Source organism: Pagrus pagrus (genome assembly GCF_965226575.1).
Source record: "Pagrus pagrus genome assembly, chromosome: 16".
NCBI lineage: Eukaryota > Metazoa > Chordata > Actinopteri > Spariformes > Sparidae > Pagrus > Pagrus pagrus.
The window spans coordinates 26788653-26813370 of record NC_140200.1 but is presented as its reverse complement, the minus strand read 5'-3'; the positions used below and the strand labels follow the sequence as shown (position 1 = coordinate 26813370).

At 42.0% G+C, this 24718-nt stretch overlaps 1 protein-coding gene across 5 annotated transcripts in view; it reads left to right on the top strand.

Moving 5' to 3' along the window:
* The window catches only part of bach2b (BTB and CNC homology 1, basic leucine zipper transcription factor 2b), a 98464-nt gene that overhangs the window by 39086 nt on the left and 34660 nt on the right, over positions 1–24718 (top strand). For 2 of the 5 annotated variants that reach the window (XM_084377419.1, XM_084377418.1), the window contains one exon: positions 23888–24142. In XM_084377419.1, the coding sequence (XP_084233545.1) occupies positions 23900–24142 (243 nt within the window). In that variant the 5' untranslated portion in view covers positions 23888–23899. Of the gene's footprint in view, positions 1–14298; positions 14310–15744; positions 15827–20072; positions 20172–23887; positions 24143–24718 lie in introns of those variants that run through there. The other 3 variants (XM_084377420.1, XM_084377417.1, XM_084377421.1) reach the window with 3 other exon arrangements.

Genomic DNA, 24718 nt, shown 5'->3' with positions numbered 1-24718 from the left:
ATTTTCTGACTCATTCCTGGCTTCCTCCTTCATATTATGACTCAGAGGCACAGGATGAAAAAAAAGTTTCAGACTTCAGAGCATTCTTCAGCGTGTGTGTGTGTGTGTGTGTGTGTGTGTGTGTGTGTGTGTGTGTGTGTGTGTGTGTGTGTGTGTGTGTGTGTGTGTGTGTGTGTGTGCATGTGTGTGTGCGCATGCAGGAGTGAGAGACAGAACTAATGCAAGTCTGTACTGTATTTATTAAATTATGTAATCAGATTAAAAGTAGATTGAGATATTTCAAAAGCTTTTTTTCCTTTTCCCATTATTGTGGCTGTTCCAAGAAAATCACTGTACATCCAGTTTATTTAGTGAGTCACCAATTTGGACATTTGGAAGTTAAATTCAAGAAATGTAGGTTTGTTTATTGATTTATGCACAAGTCAGGATCCACCCATGAACCATAAGGCATCAGAGTCTAGTCTAGTGTAGCATTTACTGCTACCTGAATTCCAAAAATCCATTTTACCAAGACTTTTTGTTGTTATCTATTAATGAGTCCTGTAAGTCGTAAAATCCTGTAAGTAATTTCCTGAACAGAAGTGGACAAATGGTGAGCTGTTTTCCATATGAAGAAAGGAAGGCTCTCCTGGTATTTAACAGACCTTTTCGCAGCTTGCCATGGCAGGAAAAGCAAAGGTGGAACTACCAACAATGTTAGATCCATTCCAGTACTTCATGCCGTCCAGGAAACCTGCATGAAAGCAGGGGACACCAAAATTTAATTCAGCCATTGTTAATGTTATTAATCACACTTGTGCATTTTCTGCTACAATTCAAAATGTACATGATGAGAAGGGTCATAAACTAAGTTACTTCCTGACGAAGATGATTGCCAAAATGAAGCAGGACATCAATTAATGACATGAAATAGAGCGTTCATATGCTTTCATTGTGCAAGGGCACATGGGAAATGCGGTTGATAATTGTATATACGTCCCAAATAGTTCCCCTATCAAATCAATCCAAAAGCAATTAGGAATTCTAAATATTTGAAATACATCGCAGAAATGATAAAGGGAAGGAAATATTGCCATAATTACATGCAGTAGATCAGTAAACTCCATTTAGAGTGTAATGCTCATATTAGCATCCAAATCCCGGCCAGATGAGAACATCCATTCGGGACTGTTTTGAGAAATCCAGGATTATGTTCAAAGGTAAAAAAATTTTGCCCGTGCCAAAGATTTCACACTCTTAATTCAGTTTAGCCCCTGACTAAACTCAGCACTCACCAGAGACCTCAGTTCTCTCTCTTCTTTCCCCCTCTCCTCTGTACATTCAAGGTGAATCCACTTTTAAATCCCAAACACTCAACAGTAATCTCTGAGCTCTCCTCCCGTCGGTAAATGGCTCCAGATCACAGAAGAATCCCATCCAGCGACTCTGGGTGTTTATTTCTCCAGAAGGTCTGGCATTGCACCCAACTCTCTCCTCCAGAGCTCGGCTCTGAGCAGCCGGGCAGCGACTGATCCTATCTGGTCTGCTCGGCCCTCCCCACACAACACCTGGCAAAGCCCTGCGACACATGCAAGTTTCCTGCTGAAAGTTGAATATTTTCATCATTAATTCTGCGTCATTTGTGTCATTCGCATCGCCACTTGACTTTGTATGAGTGAAAAACTTTGCTTGTTGTGTGGTGAACACACCATTAGATTAAGGCAATTAAAGCACTAAAATTAAGGGGAGATTGTTGTTATGTTGGTATGTTATATGTGATAACTTGTGTCCTGCATCCTCCACCCCGACCTCCACACCCTTACTTTCTGCCTTCCAATACTGACATACGTAGTTCTGGGCTGAGAGTGCAGCTCGCCATTTTAGTTTCAAGCTTCACTGGTACAACATATCAAGAATAAAGCTCTTTCAGTCCTCTTTAATGCCTTACAGACCTGTTTACTCACAGAGAAACACAGTATGGACATTTCACACGGCTGCATAAATGTGTGTGGCCCCGCACTGTTCTATATCTGTGGGAATGGGGAAGTGAAACACAGTCCAAATGCCCCCACCGCCCCCACCTCCATTAGCAGAGTGTGTGTGTGTGTGTGTGTGTGTGTGTGTGTGTGTGTGTGTGTGTGTGTGTGTGTGTGTGTGTGTGTGTGTGTGTGTGTGTGTGTGTGTGTGTCTGTCTGTGTCTGTGAAGAATGGGAGGGGATGCGTGTCCTGCGGCAACCCCGGTGCTTTGTGAGCTGTTTACGAGTCTCCTCTGTAGCTCTTTCCACCGACCCAGCTCCTCCCCCCGTCACCTCAACGTTGAGCGTTTGTTGTGACGAGCCCGAGCAACTGTTAGAAACAAGATTAGGACAGTCACACAGGATGTGAAAGAGTTCAAAATAAGTCCGCTGTTTGCACACCATGAAATGACATCTTGCTGGCCATGTTTACATTACCCAGTGTGACTGTGATTGTCAGTTCCTAGATCACAGGCAAAGAGGCCACTGTATCATTTTGAAAGTATACATTCTGAAGCGAAACAGCAGCAGTCAGTTCAGATGACATCAGCTGTTCCCTCAAGTAACCTTCAGTCAGTGCACGGCTGATGAATGGACCATGACTCACTCTGGGCTGTTGCCCTGACAGGTGAAGTCTGGGCTGGGACTTTTACGAGTTCTGTGAGCTGCAGAGGTGAGAAAAGTTCACCAAACGAGGCGAGTGAGGACCAGAGGCATTGCTGAGCCATGCTAGTAAACTCTGCTCATGCTGAAGCTTGTGTGCAGGGACTGAGATGCCTGAGACACTGCTCCAAAACACACCGGAGGAATATAGCTTTGTCACACTTCATAATCAATGCAAACAAATCAGAACAAGTACAGACGATGCACAGTTTTTAAGATGGATACAGTTTACAGGTCCAGGCTGGAACTTCTTGTGGTGGCATTGCAATAAAAGCATAGTATAGACATTACATAGGCCAAGCTGTATTGTAGGCAGACATAACAAAGCCACCATTATTGAGGTGGTTTTGCATTTAAAAGATTTCACTTTTAACTGGTTTCCATTTTATGACCTACGTTTAGGATATCCTACAGATGTTTAAGCATCTGCTTCGGCAACTTAGTCCCTGCTCTTTGGTTTCAGTCATTGAACTGTGTTCAGTCTAAGACACTCTATTCAATCCAAAATTCAACAAACAGCAGAAAGTATGGACACATTCAGTGTAAATCAGTCCTGAATTAAATTTAGTTCCACTTAAACCAGTTTGCCAGCACGCTTCCAGGAGCCAAATGTGGAAATGTTTTGGTCACCAAGTTGAGGAAAACAGACAAACCAAAACCCCCAAAACTAAAACAACATGTTCCAAGTCAACTGTGGTCACACATGATTGATGAATTCTCCTTTTTTTCAGTAAGCTGCACTACCCTCATTTTAGGTGTTAAATATAGAAAATGTTTTAAAGTCAGGTAGAAAAATGACACCAGCTTCAACTTAACTAGAAGGATTTTAGATTACACTCCCAGTCTGTACGTTGGCTGAGGCAGGCATGTGTCCACAGATTTATTGAGCTCATGTAGGCTGTGAGTCGATGGCTGGCCTTACAGTCGAACATATTGAGCAGTGAGCTGGGCTGTGCACAGGAAAGTGGGACATGAGTCGGACTTCACCACGGACAGGGGGCGGAGAGAGCAGCTGGTTAGGGATGACTACCTACTTCTGACACGTGGAGCAGAGCCCATTCATCAACTTCTGGAAAATTAATCACCTGCTATCACATCACCCTCAGTGCATGCTCTTCTACTTTTGTAGTGAGGAGAGTTCAGCTGTGCATCACACATTCTATTTCAGTTTCCTCTGTTTGCTTCTTCTTGTGTTGTAAAACACGCCTCATTTCTTCATTGCATACATTACATCATTGGCCACTGCTGTCAGTCGTACAGCCACAGAAAAGCTGCTTTTCAGCGACGTTGAATCACAATGACTCAGCAACTTAATTGCTGAGATTTGTTAGCGTCACAAAAAATAGAATTTCTAGTTCAGTTTTGACTCACTGTGCTTTCTGTAATGTTAACTACAATTTTAGTTTGACCTCCAAATGAAGTGGTTTTGATAACCTGGGCAAACTGTTGACCCGTTTACACCCGTGTGTTTCTTAACATCAATGTAACAATGTGTCAGTCCCATTCTGCAGCAATGATGTGACTTAACTTAGCTATTTTAACACAAAGTATAATCTTTTCCTAAACCTAACCAAACCGCAACCATTTAAAAACGTTAATAAGACTGTTTCTCAGCAAGCTTTAAAAGTCAAACCAGACTTTGCATATTACATATTATTGCTAACTGACTGCGGACTCCTTCATATGCAAAACTGACACCAGAGGGGTAGGTAGAGCCTTAGTTTGAAGTTTGAAGCCACTGGCAAAGCTGCTGTATTTGACGAGCTGGGAATGAGAACGTGTTGGATAGGCTATTAGGTAAAGGTAGAAAAGAATGAAGAGCATCTTTTCACTGAATGTTTTTCAATGTGTCCATTGGTCCACAGAAGTGATCCTACAAGATGGAATGATGGATAATGATGGGAAACAGGGCTGTGATGCTTTAAAGCTATTAAAAGACTAAAGGGTTGAGGCCCAGCCCAGCCTCTTTACGTTAATGTATGCAGGATTCTACACAGTCAGAAGAGTTAGTTCCTGAAGCCCGAGAGGGGAGTTCATGCAGTCTGTGTGTGGTCACGCTTGTCCCCACCCACTTCAGCAGATTAGCTGCACAGTTAATGCTTAGCCGGGCAGAATGTCCCGGGTCTGTGTGAGACACCTCCAGCAGTTGTGAAAGAAATGAATCAGAAACTCCCCATGAGGAACCTGTGGCTTTTAACACTTGCTGCTGAAATCTCCATCCTAGTCATACATGATCGTCATGGTTGCCCTCCCAGAGATGCTCTTGTGTTCCATAATAAGGCTGACATTTGTATATATATCACTTTCATAACCATGACTGTATGGTGCAGAGATTTCTGTTTTCATAATGGAAATTTAAAGGGCAAAAATAATGACAGATCAGACATAAACCCAGTATAGTCTATAACATGGGGCTTTTTGTGTTTATTTTGGTCATCTGGCGAGTCTGGGCCATTATGACTCCATTGAAGGATTAGGCAGCTAAAAATAGCCTCTTACGATAGGGGACTTAGTGCACAGTCTGAACCATAAACAAACAAATGGCAATTTCTCCACGGCCCTGTCTGCCAGCATTTCAGGGAGTAATTTGTGGTGTGCAGAGAGGTTGACCTCGGTCAGGAAACAGCGGCAGGATAAAGAAGGGCCATTTAGCCCTGTATGGAGCTTAAGAGTGGCCTTCTCGTAGCCCGCGTCCACTGTGTGGCAGCTGCATGGCCACAGACAAGCTAAAATGCTTAGGACGCTCAAGTGGAGATGTGCATCAATCATGCCTTCCAAGAACTGTGTGCCACTAGAAAAGCCAATGTCCTCCCGCAGACCGTCGTCCAACATGTCATTTCAGCCAACGCTGTCTCTTGTCCACAAATAGCAGCAGCTTGCGTCTGCGTTTTTTCCCCCAGAGGTTTCCACAGGGCTGATCTTAGAGGAAGGCTGGCCTCCGTCAGTCAGTGTAATGTTTGTTCTGCACTTGACTTCAGGCTGAGTGAGAGCTGCAGAAGAGGATGACCTTTGAGACGCAGTGCAGGGCAGCAGGACTCTGGATATTTCTGCTACCTGTTCAAGTGAAAGGTGTAAAGTAGAGTTTAAGTAGAGTCATGTAGGTTTTTACTGCATTACTGTAACAGTGTAGCACATAGAAACTGGTGTTACTGCTAGTAGCCGCTGGTGGGACTAAATTAATCATTTAACTTCCCAAAACAGGTTGATATCATGTCCGTCGGGCCAGGCCATGATGTGGACGTCCACTGACAGCCAGAATTAGTCGCTAAACGACATATAAACATCTATACAACGTCCAGAAAAGACGTATAAAAAACTTTGATTCTGGCTCCCCAGAGGACGTCTTTTAGACGTGTTGGATGTCCATAAATGACGTCTAAAAGACGTGATCTAGACCACTTTTTGCTCACTGGGTTGCTTTCACCATTGATGTCTGATTGAAGCATTTCCCTGTAAACGAGCCCATAAAATGTGGAAACTAGTCAACACAGAGCAACATTAGCTTTCCCTCAAAGTCCTGTTTGTATCCACCTAATGAATGTTTTGTAGTTTACTTCAATATTTGCTCTTCTTTTCACTCTAGTTTGGTCTCTACCTGCCAACTAAAAATATCTGCTTCTTTAGCTCTTAAAATGCTTCAGTATGTTCACTAGCTAACGTTCATTGCTAACTAGCGGCCCTATTTAGACGGTCTATAGCGTAGCGTGCTAGTGTTTAGGGCAGGTCCAAAAACATTTTTCTAGTAAAACAGCAGATACTCGGCACAAAGTGCAACGCACGGCGCAAAGAGGTGGTATTTAGACTTTAACTTATTCATGGGTATGTTTTGGGCGGAACATAAATCAAACCAATCCGAGTGTCGTCTCCATTCCCTTTAAGCGAAACCTCCATCTTTCCCTCTTGGGAGTGTTGTATTATTCCAAAAAGGTTGCCTTCACTGCTAGCCTGAATTAGCTACTGTAGTTGTTGCAGTTGTTAGGCCTTATTCAGACTAAATCAGTTGTTGCAGCGATTAGCCACAGGGTTGTGTGGCGGTGTGGCACAGGCTATATGGTGCTGATGCCTAGCATATACTGATATATCAGTCGGACTCTACATTGTAGCTCTCGGAGATTGTAGTAAACTCAGACTCAGCTCTTCGCACTCACCTGCTCATGATTAAAGTCTGAATGATATACAGTAACATATATGTAGTGCAGACACCTGCAGTCACTAAGAGCAACCCTTTTAACATCATATGTAGTCATTTGATTCAATGTTAAAATGAAAATTATTATAAGTGCAGCTTTAAAGGAAAAACGTGACACCGCTCTGACCGTGACTTTAACAGTGACTGATGGAAAATTGTTTTCAAATCTGAAGCACTTACACTTAAATCATTTGCATACAGTATGAGTAACATTAATTCCCCTTTGATTGACTGCTGGATAAAACAGAACGAAAAATTTCCCTCAGTCCCTCTCTTCACATTAGCTCTGAAAGGGAAATTTACGTGCAGAAAAGGAGTTGGTGAATACTAAGTGGCTTCTATGATGTCCAGATACTCTCCTTTTATACAGTAGGTTTGTGTATTTATCTTTATAAGGAGGTGAGGAGATGGAGATATGAGCATTTAGTTTGGCAACATATTCAGCCGAACTGCTCTCAACCATCGAACGCTGATGAATGGCAGACTACAGGCATTCACAATGTGGAGTGTCATTGAAAAGACTGCAATAGATGATGAATGAATATTTTTGTTTTAAATCGGATATGAAAAAAAAGATTATGTTGACTGTTCTGTTGAAATCATTGGCCTTAAAGATCTCTTGATTTGAGGCCCCTTTTGTAAGTATGAGAGAAAATGAATCACATCAGAAGAGGGTCGATACGTGAAAACAAAGAGACCAGCTCTGACACACACTGTGTCGCCTATAGATATTGTGCTTTTAACTGATTATTGGATTTGTCATTTCCAGCCGTGATGGAAAAATCAATCAACGCTTCGCACTGAAAAATGTCACTACACTACAGTATATACCATCAGTGTCTGTACTGTGCTGAACTGTGGTCAGAGTTGGTGTGAGCTCAGGTTTCTGTGAGAGTGACTTATCGAAAAACAACCGCCTGCTTTCGCACTCAGTGCTCTTTCACCTTGAACTTGTTACAATTCAGTGTTTTAATCAAGAACAAATCAATAGCCCCAGAGATAAATATTGATCTCTCAAGAATCAAGACTGTAACTGAGTTATTTCAGCAGTGGCTGCACCTTTGGAGCCACAAACAATGGCTGTTTGGAAGTACAGCCTGCAGGGAAGGCTTTGTGAAAGATGTTTTTAGTTTTTTTCTAGCAACACTTTATAACAGTACACACAATTTAGAAAATTTCCTCAGGAGCAAGTAAGAAAGGATTTCCCAAACCAACTAGTTACTAAGTAACGACTTTCTTAAGGTTTTTCCAAACTAAGTCTCAATTTACTCGTACCAAGCCAAGTAGGGAGTTAAGTCCTTGTTTCTTGCACACCAAAAATGTAATTTTTATGGAAAAGGCAATGTTCACAGGTGTGTTGTTTCTTCTGCCATTGCTCTATCATGAAATGATAAATGAATATGTTCGTTGAGATTGAGGGGGAGGTAATGCAACCCAATCGCCACAATGAATGTTGCTGCAACCACTGACATGTTGAAACTCTACATTTCTTTATGTTGCAACTTCATGTTCCTTTAGGTTCCATTTTTTTAAATGCATGTTCGGTCCGGTTAGGTTTAATCACAAAAACCACTTGGTTAGGGTTAGGGTTTGGAAAAGATCCTGATTTGGCCTCGGCTCAGGTGATGCATGATTCTGCCATTGTCTCTCAGTCTCAGAGGTTTTGGTCGTCTTTTGTTGTTTCACATTTTTTAGCAGTTTTTACATATTTGAAGAAAAATAAGCTTGTTGAGACACTTGCTCAGACTTTTGAAGGAATTTTAAGGAATCTGTCCTTGAATTCATTTAGAAATGTATATCTGTCCCAGTTTACATTTTTTTCAGTCAGAACCAAGTGATCAAATCTACATAGCGCCTCAAACCTTTGAAATACCGTTCACTGGTGATACAGTTCCTCCTCCCTGTGAATATTTCCACTGTGACTTGCGATGCTTGGGCGTGCAAAGAAGTCCAATCAACACTGCTTTCTCTTCTCAGGTTGAGTCATCAAGACTTTTGCCCAAAAGCCACTAACCGCACTCTGTGTCACATCTGCGCACACTTGAAACCATAACCTTTCATTGTGTGCCCTCGCACTTGATTTGAGGCAGTCAGAGCTTGTGTTGACGTACATTGACAGCTCTGACTGACATATGATACATGAGCAGCACTGATGCTTTACGGTAGATAATGTGATATATCTTCAATATGTCTGTTAGGAGAGCTTACAGTTCAGTTGACAAGCACATGTTTTGATCACTCGATTCAGTGTTTGTGACTCCTTCATGTCATGTGATTTTTTTGGTTCTCAGTCATGTCCGGCCAATATTATCTTTGGAGGTACCTGCATTCCAATCACTGAAATCAGCTGACTAATGACTGCTTTGTATGAAACCTGCAGACTCTTGCACATGATTCAGATGCATGTGTTTCACACAGTGCAGTGAAATGAGCACAGTGGTTACAGAAACCACCGAGATTAGAGAGATTGCAGAGAGAGAAGCAGGTCTGTGCACCAGGGTCATTGATACAGCAATATATCACAATACATCACCAGTCAATACAAAGACAGCATATGTTCCTGTGACAGATGTGCCTGGATCCACCTTTTGGCTAAGAGTTCATCCACTACACATGGCTTCATCTCAGTTGTCAGATTTGTTTATTAGTTTATGTGATGTTGTTATTAATTCCTGTTTTTTCAGTAAACTGCACAAATATCACGAGGATTAGAAGAGAACATTTGTGTAGTAATTTGAAGGAAAAATGAATCCCATTAGCGGTTCCAAGGTCAAGAAAGAACTGTCAGGCTCAACTTGCCTATATATACGCACCAGTACTGTGATCCCATCATTATTAGGGCTGGATACTCTTTAATGTTCTGATACAGGTGCAAAGGTAGTACCAACACAGTACCAAAATGATTGTCTTTAATGACACTTTCTTATGTTGAAGAATGTAAACACATGTTTCACAACTTCCAATAAAACTCTTAGCACGTATTGGAACTCAGAGATCAAGGAAACACAAGTTACATTCTGACCAAGCATTCACTACCAACTTTTTATAATTCTGAAGACATATTTCAGTCACTGAACCAAGTACTGAGGTTCAATTCTCCTAATAATATCATGTGCAACATATTGTGGTTCAACCTTACATCCTTGTGAACATGTCCATTTAGTACTAAATATCTCTGGCAAAGGTGTTTTGGGGGAAACCTGGAGTACATTTACTAGTTTTTCCAATCCAAAATAACTTCCCTATCCAGCAGAGGTGTGGGCTGAGTGGTGGCAGTGTGTATATAGAGCACAGCAGAGACCAAGCTACCTGTCCTGCGTCACAGCAGGTTTAGGCCAGCCACACACTTGGTCAAGGTGAGGGACAGACTGGTTTTGGTTAAATAGTGGTCTAAAGATGACCGTGCACACAGCAATCATGCTTGTTGTACTGTGAGATCTTGACCTTTGTTGGTTTCCCTCACCCTAAACTAACCACTGAGGACTACTGAGTCCACTTTGTGTAATTGCCACATGAATCTAACACTTATAATAACACTCAATAATAAACTGTAAATGTATTTATTTATATAAACTTCAGTAGTTGTTTTACTGTTAATGTACAATTAAATGCTTTGTGAACCACTAAAGGTTTTATAATTATCAGTTGCAACAATAAATAATTGCTTAAGAAAGTAGTATATAGTAGCAGTAAGTATATAAAGCATTGCATTGTTTGTTAACAATAAAATAAATATTAACTTAAGTTTAATTAACTATACATGTACCTTTATTATGGTAATTATGAAGTGTTACCACTGCATGTCAATGACCCTATTATTTAAAGACATGATGTTGCAATATGTATGTGTGGTACACCAATTAGTCACACAGGCCAGTCCTCTCCCGTGTGTGTGTGTGTGTGTGTGTGTGTGTGTGTGTGTGTGTGTGTGTGTGTGTGTGTGTGTGTGTGTGTGTGTGTGTGTGAGTGTGTGTGTATTTTCACCCTCACATCACTTCCCAAATTAGCTCTGTCACACTGTGGCTGCTGCTGCCAGTGGGTCATCTAACCCGCTATGGCCATTCTTTGGCAGGGTAATGTGAGTGAGCATCAAGCTCAGCTTCAAGTGTTGGAACATGTGAATATGTGCTCCTCCCTCATGCCCCTCACACTGGCATCGAGTAAACTGACAGCAACGGCTGTGCAGCAGATCACTACACATGCACTGCACTGTCTGAATGACATATAGGTTTTTATGTGACCTGTCTGATTAGCTCAGAGTAGGCGAGCCAGTTAGGTGAGAGTCAGCAAGATAGTTCCACTCTTCAGACTGTGAAGGATCACTCTGTTAACGCTCAGAATCACAGTCACAGGTCGGCATATGATGAAATGCATGAGCACCAATTTATTTGGAGTTTTCATGCATGAGGGGTGTTTCAAAGTCCCTTGAAAAATAATTTTAGAAAGTAATCTTATATATACCTATGCCTTCACAATGCAGTCGACTGGAAATATAAAGTAGCAGAAAGTGGAAATACTCCTGTAAAGTACAAGTATGGACCTTAAAAATTGTACTGAAGTACAGTATTTGAGTAAATGTACGTACATTCCACCACTTGATTTTGGCAAATACAAGCCTAATTGGGTCTGGTAGAGATTTTTTTAGCAAGTCAAATTATCCTCAAGTCTTGGTTCTTTCTCAGATTTGGTCTCAGTAGCTTTTCCACATCCATGCATGATTGCGGAAAAATCTTATCAGCTCAAGCACAAAAAAGTGTCAAATGTCAATCTTTAAAGAAAATTAGATGAGATTGGATGAATCATTTGAACAGAAACTTTTGAATAGTAGATAAATTGCTTTATGCTTTATCACTGGATGTACTGAGGTTATCCTGCCCTTTGTATGCCCTTTCCATAGAGAACAACACTCGGCAAGATATGACTGTGGTTATTACTCTTGATAAATATAAGTCTGTTTCAAAGAAGTTGGAAAATAGCACTCTTGGTCATTGTTTACTGTACATGTTTACATTATAATGCTTGTCAGGTAACAGATATTATTAATGTGCCTTTGTGCAGCATGTGACAGTTGTTGTACCATATTTGTTGCTGTGACTAAGGTGCTTCCAAGCCTCATCAATCGACTGCCACTTTCAAGATTCAAGATAAATTTAATAGTCATTATGCTTGAAGATTGTATAATGATGATGGAGTGCTGAGGATGAGTTCAGGAGTCTCACAGCCGGAGGAAAGAAGCTGCTCTGTAGTCTGGTGGTATGTCAGTGGATACTTGTGTCTTTTTGTGTCTTTTGGCTGGGTGCGTGTTGTTTAGTATCCTTTGGTCTCTGTGCAGACACCTCACCTTACTGATATTACTGATGCTCTGTAGATGGTACCAGTGATGTTCTGGGCGGTTTTAATCACCCACTGCAGAGCCTTTCTGTCCTGGGCCGTGCATGAATCATGCTAGTTTGTCATGTGTCCAGTCAGGACGCTTTCTATTGCTCCTCTGTAGATGTTGACTAGAACTTGGCATGGAAATTAAGCCTAAGCTTCCTTAAGAAGTCAAGCAGTTTCTGAGCTTTCTCTACCCATGTGCGATGACCATGATAGGTTCTCTGTGATGTTGATTCGCAGGAACCTAAAACTGTTCGTCTGCTCCTCCTCATCTCTACTGATGTAAATGAGTGTGTGTCAAACATCGTCAAACATCCTGAATGAATTACAGTTGCATGCACAGTCACCTTTATAGACTGAGAACAAGAAGTGCACCGTTAAATGAGCTTGTTTGTGAATGGTTTCAGTTGTTGTCTTTCACAGCAGCTACAACTGCAGAGCAACCCGTCACATCAGCACACAATCAAATAAGAATGTGACATGAAGAAGCGGCAGCGTGGTGTCCAGCCCCAGCTCAGCTGAATTTTCAGACACATTGGATGAGTCTTTGTGCTTTTCAAGGGTGTATTACAATCAGTCACATCAGTCGATTGTGTCTTTCATCTTCTTCACAGCCCGGCTCTGGGGCCCTTTGATCTCAGCTGGATATTATACCATTGCTCTGGTTTGGCACATTTATGCATGTTGCTACAACAACAAGAGCATTTGTATGCATTCTTAAAACTTGAGATGTCGCACACGTAAGAGCAATGTGTGAAAAAAACTGTTTTTCTTCGCCTTATCAACAGACCAGTACCCTCCAGCCCACTCACACATGCACACATGATCACACACACTCTTGGCTTTGCACACACACCCACACACACATACACGCGTACAGACATGGCTTTTGAAGGTTTTGACGTGGGCGATGGCTCTGTGTCAACTCTTTCCTGTGGGGAGACTTTCCACTTGCTTTTTTCCATGACTGCTCTGCTTTTTAAATTGACGGTTGAATTTGTCTCAACTTCACGCACGAGATGAATTTATTGTATTGAATAAAGGCTTCCACCTTCACCCTGCCCCCCACTCCACCCGCTTCCACCGGGCCCCATTAATAATGCAGCACATAATCCAGTCTTGGGCACACTCATGCTAGCAGCCCCTTGGCCTGCCAATCACTGGCCTAATTAGCAGTATGGCTGCTACTGGAAAACACTCCACATATCCTAATCCAGTCCCTCAAAGACATGTTTCCCTCTTGCTGGTGATGGTTTTGGGGTGTTTCTCTTCCATCGTGAGGTGGTTTTCTATTCTTGTGGACTGAGGTGTCTGCAAACAACAAACTTGTTTTCTTGTTGATTCAGCCAATCGCACAGGAAGAGGTTCTGACAAACAGATTATCATGTGTGCAGGTGGTAGCTTGTCATTGTCAGTGTGATAGGAAATGGAATACGCATCTGCTATTCTGTTTAAATTCTGTCAATGACTAAGTGTATATTTGTCTTTTGTGGTGACTCTTGGGCTTTTGTGCAGCAATGTTTGGCTGATGTGATGTTTACATGTCAGTCTGAAGCTGAAATGAAAACCAAAATGTGTCTGAGTCATGTTGAGTCACACCAAAATGTTGTGCAGACTCTTCAAAACTGAATATCAAATTCATAAATATGACAGATATTTGTTGCAAGACATGTCAAAGATGAGATTAAACAAAGACAAATGAGTTCCAATATCACGCGGAGACCAAGACAGAGCTGAGACACTGCAGCGAGCCTGGTCTATAGATAACCCCAGTGTTTCTGTCACATGTGCAGCGCGTTACCATATAAGACAGCAATATGACTCACCCTGCTCACTGACCTACTATGTGGGAAGTCATGATTCATGCAAGCTGCATTTAAGCAGGCAGGGCCCAAAAATACTCTGGCATGCCATCACACAGACACATACACACACTCACTCACACATACCTCACTTGCTCAGTCATACTCACCACCCACAGACAGAGATAGGCTCAGATGCTGCCGGTAACATGCAGTGAGAGACATTAGAAAGTTGTCAGAGCAAAGAGTGGAATATGACTGGATGTGTGCTGATGCCTTTTTGAGGTAATGCCAACGAACACTGGCAGCTGATGCTTTCAAGGCGTGTTTTTGTTTTCTGTTTCTGTGGCTTTGAATGGATGGAGACGATGATTCTTGAGATTTACAAGTCAAATCTGCAACAGGTAGCTTGAGTGAAACTGAGTTTGTTGCATTTCAGCAATACAAACATGTCCTTGTTAGTCTTGATTTTGTTCTTCAGTGTGAGATTGGTAAGCAAGATACTTCTATTAATGTCATTTTGAGTGTTGTTGTGATAGATAAAGCTGCAAGATACTACACTGACACCAAGTTTGGAAGACACGTCTCAGAAATCTTGCCTCAAACACCTGGCTCACAGCACTATCCCTCAGCGCAGACATTCTGCACTTGAGTAGTCTTTTCCTAATGTCGAAGAGATAAGCCTCAATGCATTTTTAATGCAGATGTTGGCTGCTCTGATAATGAGTTTCTTAGCATTTAATTCTGCTGTCTTTGATGCTTTCCATTAGGCTGTGCTCCACACTAATTGTTTCTTTTAAAAGGTAAATCTCTGCAGTGGTTTGAGTATTGATTCACATGGTTGAGGTCAGTGCCTGAACCTTTCCCATTGCCAGGAGATGAAGTAGCTCTGGTGTTAATTAGGACGATTGCAGATACATGCAGGTTTGTGCAGTGTTCTAAGTGCATTCTGGGCCTTGCAGATGAACGCCACTCTCACAGACAGTCTCATTCATCAGTGTCAGCAGCAAGAGCGCGCCAGGATTGTCCAGGAGGCTCAAGCTAACCTGAGTTACCTTTGTTGCCTGTCCATGCTAGAGCTACGTGTTGCTAAGAGGTCATAATGAGGGACTCCTGAGTCCTCCAAATAAATCGGTGCTCATTTCTAGTTCAGTCCAGTTGTATTTTTATCGTGTGCATGAATACCTCCAATGGGCAGAGCTTTCTTCAAGAATTGATGTTGTGTTGTCTTTGCTCAGGCCCCCGATCGAAGCGCAGGAGACAGTATTGATTTCCATCTGGAGCAGAAAGCACTTGATCCATTTGTGGATGGACTTGAGCATAATGACTCGAGCAGTAGCCTGAGATGACTCTGTGTCCTCCATGTTAGGTCTACCGTGAACTGAATTCAGTACGTCTGTCACATTTTGCGTACACAGAGTGTGAAGGGTCTTGTGTTGTGATGTTTTGGCTATGTGTATATCATGTGTTTTTCATGAGAGCATGGTTTTATTTGGGCATGAACAATTTGTCAAACATCTAAGTCAGTGTGATGAAACATGGCAAAGAAACATTCTCATTATGCTTCCACATTCCTCTGTATGTGATCAGCAGAGCCTGGTGAGCATCAGCAGCTGGTGTCAGACGTGGCTGTCTTGCATATATTATCTCAGGATCAATATCAGCAACCCAGTGACCTTCTGAAAGGCTGTTTACCTTATCAGCGGTGTGAAGGAGCCTTCACCATGGATGTTAGTGAACTTACAGTGGTTGGACTGGAAAGTCCCAGAAACTGCTCGCCTTCAATCTTCAATGTTCTTACAGTAAGTGGAGGAATTGAGTTCAGGGATGATGGGTTGCTTATTTTGATACAAAACACCACAGACGTTATTTATTTAAATGAATGTTCACCACTCTTTGCTGGTGAAGTTAAAAGATCAGTTCTCTTTTTTTGTGTTGCAAGTCACTTTAGATTTTAGATTTATGACTCAGTTACTTCCTAAGTTACAGTTTGCTTGTTGCGATGCAGAGACAAGTCATCCTTCCTTCCGCTTACTAAGAATGGCCTTTCCTTTAGAAATGATTTATTTGTGATTTAACAGTGTTGGCTGAAGGCTGGCTGTGTTCAGGACTGTTCTGATTGTATGTGCAGCCTGAGCTGCATGCTCTTTTTTCTGTAATACCAAAAGTTGCATATGAGAAACACACTGAATAATATGGGGAAAAGATTTAGGGAACTACAAAAACAGCGATGTTTTGAGTCTTGATGACAGTGTACTTTATTGGTTTTCAATGGGTTTTGCAATGGTTTCATAAGCCACTGAGGTCATAGAGTCATGTTAACCCATGGTTAACCATGTATGTATATGTAATACATGACCAATTCTTACAACAACTGAACATTTTGATGCAAATAATAACATCCCCACTAATCATAAATCATATTGCATATGTCTAATAATCTCATCAATATCATGCAGCCCTAATGTCTATCTACCGAGCATTCAAACACTTCCTGTCATGGATGTAAGTGTTGGTCCAGCAGAAATGTTGTTTTGACTAGATAAACAGGGTAGGCTGTCACAGAAGTTATTAGCAATCATCCTCTGGGGACCAAGATTCCCAGTAACAAATGTAATGTATTATTATATCTTGCTGAAGATCAAAGTATTAAAAACTGTCATGCAGACGGATGAATAGAGATACTATCACATTGGCCAACGCTGCCACAGAAACTAATCTCGGGGTGTGGGGAAGCAGAAAGTTTCACTTGAGGAAATGAAACCCCTCCAAAAATATGATCTGCATGTTACTTTCAAACACAAAATATAATGGGTGCATCCTATTTACGTGCAGACACTGCCTTGAAGCAGGCATTTGATTTTCATTAGAAATGTACGTGGTAATATACACCCCAGATTAGGGCTTCCATTTACCTACCCATCATCATCATCACCTTACATGTTGACATTTGCCACCTTGTACAGCTCCAAGGGCATTTGTTGCAGTGGCCTAATTTGATAATTCCAATTAAAACCATGTTCATCCTCAGTGTAATTACAGTCATCTGGCAGGAGTCCTCCCCTCTAATTGTGCACAGTGACACAGTGTTCATGTTAGTCTCACTCTGACTCTACTGGCTCAGTGGATAATGTTATTAGACTATAGCAGCAGCAGTCGAGGCTAACCTTGTTTATTATAAGGAGCCACAGGCTGCATTTGTACTTTTTCATGCCTTGGATATGTCCCATTAGACAAATCATCCCAATAACTCAAGGGATTTTAAAATTATTGCCCTAGTTTAAGTTGTTCCTTAGACCTCCTGTGTGTTACTTTGTTATATGCAACAACTGATCACTTGCAGCAGGTGTGGTCTTCATTCTGCTCCACCCTGATTGGTTGTTTGTGGCGCTAATCTGTCAGGAGATGATGGAAAACAATGTTATTATATCAACGAGTGATGGAAAGAATAGTATATCAGAAGGAATCTTCTGAAAGAGGTTGGCCTAGCTCTTAGGTCTCTTTTCTCTCTTCCTGGGGCGATTGCGTGGCTAACGGTGGCGTTAGTCCTGCTGGTCTGACTGGCCGGTCGGGAGATGCCATTGGTGGAAATTGTCTCACGGTCTGCTGCTTAATCCAAACCCCACACTTCCTTTTCCGATGTTGATGGGTGTATTTCTGTCATAAGTAAAGTGTGCAGTGTAGTGTAGCAAAAGGTGAAAAAATACCAAATTAAAAGACAAATGAAGCAAAGTTTTAGAGAGCTGCTGGCTGCTACATCTACATGTGCTGATGTCGCATCCAGCAATCAGGCAAAAGTTAGGGTAGTATATAGCTTCTTTCCTCAGACTCCTGAACTCATCCTCCTTTCTTCACCATAAAAATAGTTTTTCTTGTGTAGCATAAAGGGACTACAACATTGTTTTGTTATAGAATGACTAATAAATGAACCATGAACCATGAACCTTGATTCTTGCTCCACCAGACTTCATTTTAATGTTGTTGCTTCCAAGATCTTAGCAATGACCTTGTGAGTACAGTAATGGCCAAAACTAAAAAACTATGTGATACCATGAAAACTGAGCTAGACGGTGAAGTAAGGTCAAAAGCACCTTGAGAATCAAGTAAGTGGACCTTGAGTGAAGATTGTTTTGTCAGCTGCTGTTTCCAAAATCAACAATCAACAGTCAGCTCAAAGACCAAGTTATGATAAATTATCATCATCCTTTAAAAGAACCTGCATTGGGTTTTTTTAGCCCATCATGGTGCTGTTCCACACACCCTGCACGTCAATCTGCTGAGACCCAGAGAGAGCGACGACACACATCACAGAGCACATTATGACACACTGTCACACATTACCACACCACCCTCCCACCCCTCCTACTTAAAAGTCCCCAAACTGAGACCACGTCATATGATAGTCAGGCCAAAGCTGACTCAAACATCCTGCTCAATACATAAATGTGGTTTTTCGTCTCTAAATACTTGTGTTTGCTTGGTTTGAATTAGTCCAGTCTTAGTTTTTCTCCACATAAAAATAAAGTATCTCAGCCGTGTTTCCATGGTAATAATCAGTGGCACCTGTGACCCGCTGATAACCAGCAAAATAGAGGAAAGCGTGGCTGTGTTGCAGATGAAATTATATGAGTAATCCTGTGAGCATTGATATTTCTGCTGCTGCTGATTGTCTCCTTGTGCTTGTTGAATTCTTTAATTCATTCATTCATTCATTAACAACAATCAGATAATCTAAGTCATCTCTCAAGTAAAAGAGACAAACATTAGCTTGTCTGAGCTTCTCAAATTTAATGATTTGATGTTTGATGGTTCTGTTTTCAAAATCATACAAAATTATAATTAATATAATTAGAAGTACAATTTTTTAAAACAAAGCAGTTTGAAGATATAACCTCGGGCTCTGGGGGATTGTAATGAGCATTTTTTTATTTTTTTTTCCACAGTTTTAAGTCCTGCTTAATTTACAAGTTTTGCCCAGAATACATTGAGTAGGTAATGACAGAATTTTCATTTTTGAATGAACTTTTCTTTAAAGGAATAGATCAACATCTTGGGGGAAAATGCTTATGTACTGTGACATGAGTGACATGAGAAGACTGCTATCAAACTCATGTGTGCATTAAATACAGAGCTGGAGTCAGGACGGGATTAGCCTAGCTTAGCATAAGGACTAAGCACGTCACTTACTCCTTAAACCATTGTCATCGTTCCATTTCTGTTTGTTTTGAAGTGAAACAAATGAGATAGAAAATGTTCAGTGAGCTTCAGAGGTGTATATATTTTTTTTCACTTTGGACAGAGCTAGCTAGCTGTTTCTACCTGCATCCAATCTTTACACAGAGCTAGGCTAACCACATCCTGTTTCCAGCTCTGTACCTAACACAAAGACATGAGAGGGAGAAAAAGAGCAACTCAATTCTAATTTTAGATGATTCAAAATGTGTGTTTGGTGCCCGCAGTAGATTGAATAGATGGAAGAAATCTAATGTGTGACAGTTTGGTACATTAAAGCTACAGTCAGAGCTTCAGAGAGGAAACCTTTCTGCAGGGAGAACAAGACTTTTGACACAAATATGAAGAAGCAACAGAGAAATCCTTATAGTCAGTGAGCAATCAATCTGACCATGGAAAATGGTTAGGTAACAGCAGGTACTGTCAGCTGTGCGAGTGACAGGTGAACATAATGACAGCATTGTTTAGTACAGGATGTTACCTGCAGCTCCTCTCTGATGCACCTCCTGTACAGTACAGCAGTGTGTGGGCTGCTCTACACACACAATTGAAGCAGTGCGCCGTAGCTCCACATACATAATTGCTATAATCTGCGGTGCAGAGTTAACGGGTCTCCAGCCACATTAGTCTTCATCAGCCTCCCTCAGATGAGAGTGCTCGCTGCAGGAGCATCCACCGGTGAGCCCTGAAGTCAGCTCCGACCGCAGCGGGAGCGCTCTCATCACCATCCCGCTGCGCTTTTGATCTACACGGGAATGGTAGCAACTACAGAGAAGGTTGGCAGCATCTGTACAAGTGTAGCAGAAAGAGCTGCCGTCAACAACTGACCCTGGAATTCAAAAAAAAAGAAAGAAAAAGGAAATCTTTTGCATCCATCAGCACTTCTAGAATTCTGCCACAACCTGCTATTTTGTGGTGTGTGTGTGTGTGTGTGTCTGGGTATGTGTCTGTCTGTATGAGGATGTGTGTTTGTGAATATGCTTGCACTGTATTTGTGTGTGCATGTGTGTGTGTTAGTGTCATCCTTGCATTTTACTTCCACTGCAACAAACCATCTGAAGTCCAAGTGAGGCGACTGTGCATTCCAGGGTAGAAATAGCATGTTTGGTTTGTTCTGAACCTCACAACCGCATCTGGAAACATTATTCTTGGAAGCCGAGGAAGCAAACTAAGAAATGTTTGGTGGAAATAAGCAAACTATACAAGAGTTGGACCAGCCAGAACCGCAAGAGAGTCTGGACTTACTTTCCACAACAGCCCCCACAGCAGACTGTTTGTTCTCGCAGTAGATCGCTCCAGTCAAATCATCACTTTGACCCTGTCACAGGTAAACAGCAGAATCTACAAATGGCTTAAATGCAATTCATGGCTCAGTGCAGCCTCGCAAAGCCAGCCCACAATTTTCACTTCCCTCGTTGTGGTCTACGCTCAGTATGCATTTGCCTGTGTCAGACGTCACTTCTAGTGGGCTATGCAGCGGATGGAGAATGATTGACTGCTCTCTTATGCTGAGACATCAACATGATCCCTTTTCGCACCCAATTGGACAAATAAGCCGCTCGCTGGGCTGTGGTTAGTCTTTGCTTCTGGTTTTCAAAGGCGCTGATTGTTCAAGAAATGCTGTCAACTGTTTAAATCAGTTTTCTTCATAAATTTGAGGTCAAAAATGGGGCAGTGCAATGCCTGAGTCATTTGAATATTCCATCTGCAATACCTGGCCTACATTGATGGTCATGACGTTTGAGAATTTAACGAGGTGACACGTTTGTCCAATAATCAGCACGTTATTCATGGTTAGCCTACAGCCTGCCTGTTTACCCTGACAATAGACATGTACAGTGTAGATGACTGTGAGAAGGCATTGTTCTACGCACACAGAAATAACAGACAACAGCACATACAATATAGCCCCAACACAGACAGTAGGCTCATCACTTATTTTTACACAATGTATTTGTTTTTTCACTATATTTTTGCTAAAAGTACTTGAAAGCACCATGTCAATAGATGTGACTGAACACGAACATCATTTTTACATTTTTGTCCACCCCTGTCCCGATCCTGCCCGCTGGGATCCATCGGGTCCCAATTGGTTCGGGTCGAGTATCCCTGCATTAACCCGCAGCCTTTTTACTCCACAGCCAAGCCTTTCAAAAAACATTTCATGTATTAAGAATTTGTCATGAAAATGCTTCTACCCATTAGAATATATCTCCAACTCACCCTCTGTACACAAACTTCTCTATATCCTGATGAAATTGTTGGCTCAAGACAACAGAATAGTATTCATGCAGCGATCATGCCAAACACTGGATGCAGTTTTTTCAAAGGCCATGGTCTACAGTATGATTGCTTACTGTGGCACATGGAAACAAAAAACGCCTTATCCAATGGTTTCATTCAGCACTCATATGTTCCTGTGAGACTTGTCAACTGGATTGATTGCCCATGTAACCACAGTCTCACCTGATCAGCTGCAGTGTGGAGAGCTCTCCTTCACTGCATTTCCACCCTGTCCCTTTCCATTTACACAGCGATAGGCTCCTATTTTCACCAGATGGGAGCTAGTTCTATTTGCAAGGTGGAGACGCCCGTCAGTCTCCATTTTCACACTTAAAGTAGTAGCAACACTTGCACCATTTCATACACACACACACACCATCTTTCCACTCTGAGAATCCTGGATTCTGGGTGAAATTATTGTGTTATGGCAAGTTATGGAGCTCGTCTCTGTGTCAAATGTATTTATTGTGTTTACTGAAGGAATGCTAGCTCTTCTCCACTCAACACTTCTCCTCTCTTAAGCATTTTTCATCAGTCAGTACGAGCTTTCTTTGCTTCACGTGGTTATTTAGTCATTGCTAACACCAGGAAGTGAAGGTGTTTCTAATTTATTTACACAAAAACCCGATTGGCAAAAACTCCATTCTATTTACAATTCCATATATAGGGAGCCCCTATGACCCATGAGCTGTCAGTCAAATGCAGCACAGTGTATACGACATCCGGCATTTCAGATTATATTCCCTCCAATCATAAGGAGGAGAAATTGAATTAGAACAGTTCCATTCAGAATGAGGACATTTTCTGAGTGTAATCACATTTACTACATTTGCCTGATAGCTCGCCTGCCAACTGAAGAAACTGAACTTTTCTGAGAAAATCTAATTTGCAGCACTGTGTAAAACTGGGACAAAGGGACAAAGTCACCTCAAGTCAAGGCATTGCTTTTGACAGAAAAATGATTTTATTCAATGAAACAGCACACAAGAACTTCAAATAACACAAGTTCACAACTTTACTCTTACTGAGGGTCCTTTAACTGCTCATCACCCAGGACACTCGACCAGACACTGAGGACAGCGTGTGTCTGTGTGTGTGTGTGTGTGTGTGTGTGTGTGTGTGTGTGTGTGTGTGTGTGTGTGTGTGTGTGTGTGTGTGTGTGTGTGTGTGTGATTTTCTCTGAGGGCATATAGCTGTGCGTTTGTCATCACAGGGTGAGCAGGATGGAACTTTTGGCAGGAGAATCAGGACCACGTGCTGTTATGTTGTGTTCTTGGGGTTTGTGTTTTGATGGAAGTGTGGAGTTACGCTGACTTACCATGACTGCAGCCAGGCAATAAAGCTGACGCGAGAGGACAACATAACACTTTTTTAATGGGAAATTCTTTATTGTAAAACACCAGAGAGTTGAGATGCAGTGGGCAGATGCTCAGAGATGAGTGTTCAGACCCAGAGCAATCCATAAGGTTGTTTCAGGTAAGGGTGTATTTCATTTCAAACTCTCTGTCTCTATCAGAGATGGATAGCACATACAGAGGGTGTTTGTGTCTGTGGGTTTGAACTCAGGTCAAACTCTCACTAGGCTCAGCACTCACAGGAGACTTTGGTTCACTCTCTTCTTTTCCTCTCTCCTCTCTGTAACATTACATTCATGCAGTAAAGTACACAACACCTTCAGTTGCAGATATACAGTTTTTTGTGCCCATATTATACAGAACTTTTTTAACTGTTTCCATTCCCATAGCTTAAATTTAACCTCGCGACTGTCATTTGGGTGATCCTGTGAAGAAGCTGCTCCTGTACTTATATTCTCTTGTGCAGCAGATATTCTCTTGCAGAGTGTGTCCAAGCCGCTCAGCATACCTTTACAGTGAGTCCTTCCTAGATTACAAACACATGTGGACATCTAAAGCAGAAAGTACAGCACACTTTACTCTGGACTCTCTCGTCTACCTCAATGTGATTGGCCTTTAAATAAAGGGTGTTCTGTGTGTTTTTATTTGTTGATGTAATTACCTGGGTTGTTTTGAGCATGTGATTTGAATGTACAGGGGTAAGTGTGTAAGTGGAAATGTGTGGACTACTCTCAAAGTCAGTCTTTTGTTGTTCATGTACGGATGTTTTGTGTGGGTCGACACTGAGCAGGGGCATGCACGACAACATTCTGCTGGCTTTTGAATGTTAAAGGGGGAGTGAGCACATGAAGAGAGCAGCAGTCAGTCAGGCTTGTATGTGTTGAATCATGAGGCTGGCTGCAGCAGACCGTCGGGGCTGATGTCAGCCCTGCGGTATGTGCTCGCTGGGTTCGGCTGTAAGCTGACCCCCCTCTGTTGTGTTTCTATTTCCAGGGCGTGAGCGGAATGTCCGTGGATGAGAAGCCTGAAGCCCCCATGTATGTGTATGAGTCGACAGTTCATTGTACCAATATCCTCCTCTGCCTCAACGACCAGCGGAAGCAGGATATCCTGTGCGATGTGACTGTCCTGGTGGAGGGCAAGGAGTTCCGCGGGCACCGGGCCGTGCTGGCCGCCTGCAGCGAGTATTTCCTCCAGGCGCTGGTGGGCCAGGCGGAGAATGGCTTGGTCGTTAGCCTTCCGGAAGAGGTATGTCCATCAATCACACTGGTTCCATGACCGTTTTCTCTTGCAAGAGTACAACTGCTGTAGGCTTTTAGACAATAAAACACTAAAACTCTCCACTGTGCAATTCTACCAGGCTCTCTGCACCTTCCCCTAGCATCCATAGCCACACAAACTGATGAACTGTGACTGCTGGACCCACTGACCACTCTCCACCTTGAGCAAAAAAAAATAATCAGAATGCAGCCTTTGGCCATGACATAAGCCTTATGTAAATTACAGCAGTGTCCACACTATTTTTAATACATAAAAATGTAGAAAAAGCTTACTGACATTTTCTCTAGTACGACTGAAGTATATGTATTATGTATTAATTCAGCAGATGCTTTTGTCCGAAGCAACAATAACAGCTGTCTTACAAAGTATCACATGTATTATAACACACAAAGTCACAGCTCAGTCTGACCGTATCTGGTATACCTGGTGTACATGTACCTCTGAATGTAATGTCTCTACTGTCATTTTGTAGCCTTCTTTACAATATAACATTTACAGCTCTTTATTTTGCTAACAATCTGACAGCGAAGTGGGCAGAGGCAT